Below are 6,235 nucleotides of genomic sequence, written 5' to 3'. Positions count from 1 at the left end.
AAAATGTCGTTTCTCGTGATACGACAACTGGGAAATTGTCATACATGTAATTCGTTCATTATTGAATTTTATTACAAATGTACAACCGTAATGAAAAAATAGAAAGAATTATCACTTATATCTAATCGCATTGAACATTTTATGTACAATGTTGAAACTCCTATTCATTACGCACTGGCCCACGAAAGTATTCAAACGCCCTTTAAAACAGTATAAACTTTTTGAAAATCAATTAGCAAATAAAGAAAGGCACTTTCCAAAAATTTTTTAGTCTGTAATGGAAATTTCACATCGAACATCGAAAGATGTGTAAAAAGTGCCATTTTTGTTTTCTCGTGTATTCCAATTCTCCTAATTGCTCAAAAAAGCTGTTTTAAATGGTTTTAAAGGGCGTTTGAATACTTTTGTGGGCCAGTGCATAAAGTATTGCACTTAAAAATGTTACATTAAGGATGAGGCTGCTGTTCTCAGTGCTAGAGCCTGTAACTCGTTAATATCTCTCTCCAACCTAGAAACAAGATAAGTCATTGAGTGTAACATAATTTAGGTTTTTAAAAGGCAGAATGTAACACCACACCTTTCATAATGATCTTTAATAGTGTTGTATGTATTTAAAAAATCTTTAATGCCATCACTGACGCATCGGTAAGAATCATTATGACATCCAATTAAATCCATAACAGACTTCAAAGTATCACAACAAGATTTAAGTGCTTGAATTGTTTCTTCCCATTCTGTGGGTGTTTTAGGAAGAATTATATTATCACAGCGTAGTACATCATAGTCTTGTAAAACGGTATGTAACTTAGATAAAACTTCTTCTACTTTTGTAATATCTTGCGATTCTGTAATTTAAACCATAACAAATTCATTTCTCTAACAGAGTTCTAAAATAGTTCATTTGCACAAATATTTATCAATTGTTACTTACTAATACAGTTTTTTATATCTTCAGTTTGTAAGTCTACTTCATTCTGCAAATTAGTTAAGTAATTGATATCGTTCTCCCTCATTTTTAATGCAAATAATTTCTCTTTGTTGCAATGAAGTTCTTCAGCCATTGACGCTAATTGCGATACGATCAATTTCTCCTTCTCCTGTGTCTTCTGTTTCAATATAATTTCCACCATCAGACTCTGTAAGTATTTGTCGTACAAAAGGTTCATCTCTGTATGCTCCTCATCGAAACATTTATCCAACTGAGGTTGGAACGTTGAAAATCGATCTGCTCTTGTTCTTGTGAGGTCTGTGTTAACGCAGTAGTAAATATTTTACATGTTCCATAGATATATATGATTAAATAATTTAAGCAAAACTTTTTACTATTTGGTAAGACAAAATCTGATGGACTCATCGTTGATCGATGACGAGAAGAAGAAGTTTGAGCACCGACATCTGATACGTTTCCCTTCTGTGGTTCACACACAGAAGCATTCAATAGCCTAAAAATAAGTAACAATTATTACAAAATAAATTAAACAAACTGAAAAATTAATTACACTTACCTTTTAGTTCGACGAATCGCTTTTGGTGGTTCCATGTTACTTTTCTGCATCTTTTATTAACCTTCGCCGGGCGGTTATGACAGGGTCGTTCAAAGTGTTCAAACCAGTGATGAGATGTTGGACCCTTCCGGCACTTTCCCGCCAACAACTCTTCCCCACTACTTTCTCCACAACATACATACATGAGAGTGCTCACGCTCGGGGTTTTATTGTCCCCACATTTCTGCATTATCTTTTTAGCCTGGAACAGAACCTGCATCAACTTTTTAGCCTGGACCAGAACCTGCATCATCTTTTTAGCTTGTATTAGAACTTGCATCATCTTTTAGGCTGGATCAGAGCCTACATAGAAGACCCTCATAGAAGTAGCATCCACTCTGGCATTATTTGGAATCCGCTGCTAATGATACAGGTAAGATGATGCAGGTTCTGGTCGAGGCTAAAAAGATGATGCAGGTTCTGGTCCAGACTAAAAATTAGACTAGGGGGCAGCATTATACCGGGGATTCCTCATTTCCTCTCTGATCTCATCACTGATCTAAGCTGACCTGTAAACAGTAAACATGGGAAGGGGAGACAGAAAAATACATTGGGTGATTGGTCTGCTTGAGGCAAGGGATTTAACCAGGCCTAAACTACAGTTATAGTTTATTCGAAAGTTTGTCGACGTATTGACAAATGATTTTTATGCGTCAATAACATTGGGAGCGTAGTCAATTTCACGTTACGTATTAGTTTCCTAACGAATGGTACAATTAAGGCTTCATAGATGCGAAATCTTAAAAATTTATCGGACAAGAAGGAGGTTAAACTACTTGTTAAACATCCAAACAATACGAAAATCGCATGGGCTGTTGGATAGTAAAAAATGTCTTTCCTACGTGGATCCGCGCATTTTGTCTGGTGCACGACCAGTGTACTTGGAAAAGGTGCGACTGGCACAGTATTCCAGGGTGTCAATAAAAACAATGGGGAACCTGTCGCGGTTAAAACATTTAATCAGCTGAGTCATATGCGTCCCCATGACGTGCAAATGCGAGAATTCGAGGTTCTCAAGAGAGTCAATCACGAGAATATTGTTCAGTTATTAGCAATTGAAGAGGAGCAAGATGGTCGTGGTACTGTGATTGTTATGGAACTTTGTACGGGAGGCAGTCTCTTTAATATCCTAGATGATCCTGAGAATACATTTGGACTCGCAGAAGGCGAGTTCTTGTTAGTTCTAGAACATGTAACCGCTGGGATGAAACACTTGCGCGACAATAATTTAGTACACAGAGACTTAAAACCAGGTATACAAGCCATAATATAAAGCGATAAAAGAAGGATCAGATATTTAAATTTTAGCTTGTAATACTTGCAAACAATGACTAAACAATGCTATAAGTCTTTTAAGTATCAAATTCTTTTTTCATGACCTTGTATAATTAACAGTATAAACTTCAAGTATTGTTTACTTTAGATAATAATTTTATCGTGAATTTGTTTACAGGTAATATAATGAAATTTATTTCTGACGATGGTAGCACGATTTATAAGCTCACTGATTTTGGCGCTGCCAGAGAATTACAAGAAGACCAGCAGTTTGTATCTCTGTATGGTACCGAGGAATACTTGCATCCAGATATATATGAACGGGCTATCCTACGGAAAACTGTAGGAAAAACATTTGGAGCCACGGTAGATCTATGGTCGATAGGTGTAACGTTATATCACGTAGCTACAGGACATTTACCATTTAGACCATTCGGTGGACGTAGGAATAAGGAGACAATGTTTTATATTACCACAGAGAAAGCTACTGGTGTCATATCGGGTGTGCAAACATCAGAAAATGGACCAATCGAATGGAGCAGAGAATTGCCACAAAATTGTCAATTAAGTGCCGAGTTAAAGAAGATTGTTACTCCTTTATTGGCTGGTTTACTGGAGGTTGATCCGCAAAAGATATGGAGTTTCGATCGATTTTTTACAGAAGTTACCGAAACTCTCTCCAGGAAACGTTTGCACGTATTTAACATTCACAAAGGCAACTTGATCAAAGTTTTCTTGCATCCCGAAGAAAAGCTCACAGCGCTACAGATGTATATTCAAGAACAAACCGACATTGCTCCGAATGTTCAGATTCTTCTGTATGGAGACACGCTTTTAACAAGCATTGTTGAAGAATCCACACCTGGGAAAGGGTATCCAGAAACATCCGAAGATAAACCACTGATGTTGTTCTCCAAAGAGAATAATAACGTCACGTTACCAATGGACCCAGAGTTGCCTAAATTCCCAGTTTTTGCAAATCTGGTATCTGTAGAAAATGATGCTAGTCAAGCAAAAGTAGCTTGTTCAATTGGATATGTATGCAAAAGAAGAATTGACAAATTGGTAGTGTGTAGCAAGTTGTCACAGGATGCAATAAAGGCATTTAGTGATTTTGTTTTAACAGAAATTACAAGACTGTTAGAAAAATGTCAACATTTCAAGGACTTTACTAAAGCTGTAGAAGACACGACACTAGCAGTGGAAACATACGAGAGTCTTGTTCGACAGATTTACAAGAAGTTTGGAATCCAAAACAGTTTAGAGTCAAAAAATTGGAAGAAGGAGCTAGATTTAAAGAGTAAGGTGCTTTTAACCGAGTTGGCTCCTGCGGTAGCACAACTTCATCAGAGGTAAAAAATTTATATCTATTATTCGTTAAATTTAAGTAAACCATTCTTCTTAATAAGGTATTTATTATTCTAAATACAGGTATGTAAAAGATGGCAGTTTACGGGCTGGATGGGACGCTAACACTCGCGGACTATGGTGTCCTTGGGCCAATAAAGCAAGTCAAAAAGCAGCAACTTTAGTGGATCGTTTACGAGATGGCTGGCAACATTTATTAAGGGATAGGGCTACTCGTAGCCTCACGTACAATGATGAGCAATTTCATGTATTGGAACGGATCAAGGTATTTTAAATAAAACATTTAAATGCAGCGAAACAGAATTCACAAAATACAACGTATCATCTCATCTTGGAATTTCTTTCTTAGGTAACAGAAACAGGACAAAGAATAAAGAATCTTCTGGAAACGTTTTGTATACCGTCGATGGCGAACAGATCTGAATATGTTGCTGATTGGTACAAAATTGCACAAACCGTTTTCTTACAAACTCAAATATTAGACAAGGACGTAGATAATTACGAGCGTGTATTGCAAGCATACTCGTATCGCTTGTCGCAGGAAAGTAAAGAACCGTATGAAAATGTTCTACATGTGATAGATCCAGGAAAGTTGAAAACCATTGAAAAAAGTAATCAGCCTGCCCAAGAAAGTGCAAAAGTATGTAAAAAGTTATGCGTTACGCAAGAACAAATTGTAATGCTCCTGCACTCAAACGAATTACTTATCGATCAGATTAATTTTTTATCAACACTAGAAGATTCAGAGGACGACTTGGAATAGACATCAATTTAACAATCTCTACTTTAATTTTTAGCATTATTTAATATTTTTACGGGTATGACTGACGTGTACAGTAAAGTTAGGGAATTTATAATAGTAAAAGGTAAACAATGTACAGTATTCTTAAACGAGAATAAGAAGAGAGATTGTACAGTGTAAGAATCATGAATTATTTTCCTTTATTTGACAAGAAAGTTTGATCAAGCCTGCTGTATTATCTGTATATACACGATTTCCCAAAAGTCCCGGAACGGTCGATTATCTCAGAAACAATGCATGTTACAAAAAATGTTTTTAACAAAAGTTTTAAGGTATTAAAGATTCTATTCAACGGTTATAACTGTTTGACCTTGAGTGAACGGATAAAGGTTGCGTGAAATTCAAGACGAATTTTTTTAATAGAACACCCAATTGTTTATTATGCAGTGTTAAAGCTGAGAGCAAGGAGCAACGCTACTTGTTTCTATTTTTTTAATGTAAATTGTCTCAGTTACGAGCATAATATTCCATTAAAAAAATCCATGTTGATTTTTACGTGACCTTTACCAGTTTACAAACAGTTATGAGCGTTCAATAGAACCTTTTGTCTAAAACATGTTTTTTCTAAATGCATTGTTTCCGAGATAATCGATCGTTCTGGAACTTTTAGGGGACCCTGATGTATAAAATGTGTATAGTAGAGTATATTTAATATATAAAACAAAAAATTTATATGTTGCGTGTTTGTTCGTTGCCCAAAAAACTTTCGAACGAAAAAATTTGGGATTATGAAATGTACCTCAGCTCATTATAGCTACGTACCTCCGCTACGTCCTTCTCTTCTCGAGTTACGAGTTAAATATTACCAGAATTTAAGTTCTGGGTGAAATTGGCCAGGAAAACTAGTATTCACATATTTGTAATTTATATATACAATACTAACATGTATATGTATAATCATATCAACTGTACCTATTCAACTTTTGTATTTTCGATACAAAAGACAGTAGATATACCATTGCATTTATATACATAATTACGTTTGTACAGTAAAAAAAAATAGATATATACATATATTAGTTTACCTATATAGAAATTATTATTTATAATGATTAAAAATTTAAATATATATAAATGTTACAGTAATACTTTCTTCATACATTTTTTCATAAATTTTTTTGACGATGAAATACAACGCATACTAATAGGAATTTTTTATATTTTCATAGTACGCTAGTACTTACTTCTAGCTCAATGACCAGATATTTTCATAAATATGTATAATTACGTGTTTTGATCACGAACA

At 35.0% G+C, this 6,235-nt stretch overlaps 2 protein-coding genes across 2 annotated transcripts; one reads left to right on the top strand and one right to left on the bottom strand.

Moving 5' to 3' along the window:
- Positions 1–50: 50 nt before the first annotated feature.
- Positions 51–1,655, bottom strand: LOC143362130 (uncharacterized). The gene is made up of 6 exons (XM_076802016.1): positions 1,506–1,655; positions 1,324–1,442; positions 932–1,246; positions 578–845; positions 435–508; positions 51–327 (listed from the first exon to the last, which is right to left on the bottom strand). The coding sequence occupies exons 1-5, from the start codon at positions 1,553–1,555 to the stop codon at positions 442–444; spliced, it is 819 nt and encodes a 272-aa protein (XP_076658131.1). The 5' UTR covers positions 1,556–1,655; the 3' UTR covers positions 51–327; positions 435–441.
- Positions 1,656–2,033: 378 nt separating this feature from the next.
- On the top strand, positions 2,034–6,228 carry Ikkepsilon (I-kappaB kinase epsilon). The gene is made up of 4 exons (XM_076802380.1): positions 2,034–2,797; positions 2,998–4,171; positions 4,251–4,452; positions 4,537–6,228. Exons 1-4 carry the CDS (start codon positions 2,374–2,376, stop codon positions 4,948–4,950), a joined length of 2,214 nt encoding a protein of 737 aa, XP_076658495.1. The 5' UTR covers positions 2,034–2,373; the 3' UTR covers positions 4,951–6,228.
- Positions 6,229–6,235: the final 7 nt, after the last annotated feature.

The sequence above is a fragment of the Halictus rubicundus genome, chromosome 16, assembly GCF_050948215.1.
Source record: "Halictus rubicundus isolate RS-2024b chromosome 16, iyHalRubi1_principal, whole genome shotgun sequence".
Lineage (NCBI taxonomy): Eukaryota > Metazoa > Arthropoda > Insecta > Hymenoptera > Halictidae > Halictus > Halictus rubicundus.
This window is presented reverse-complemented; position numbering and strand designations above follow the sequence as displayed.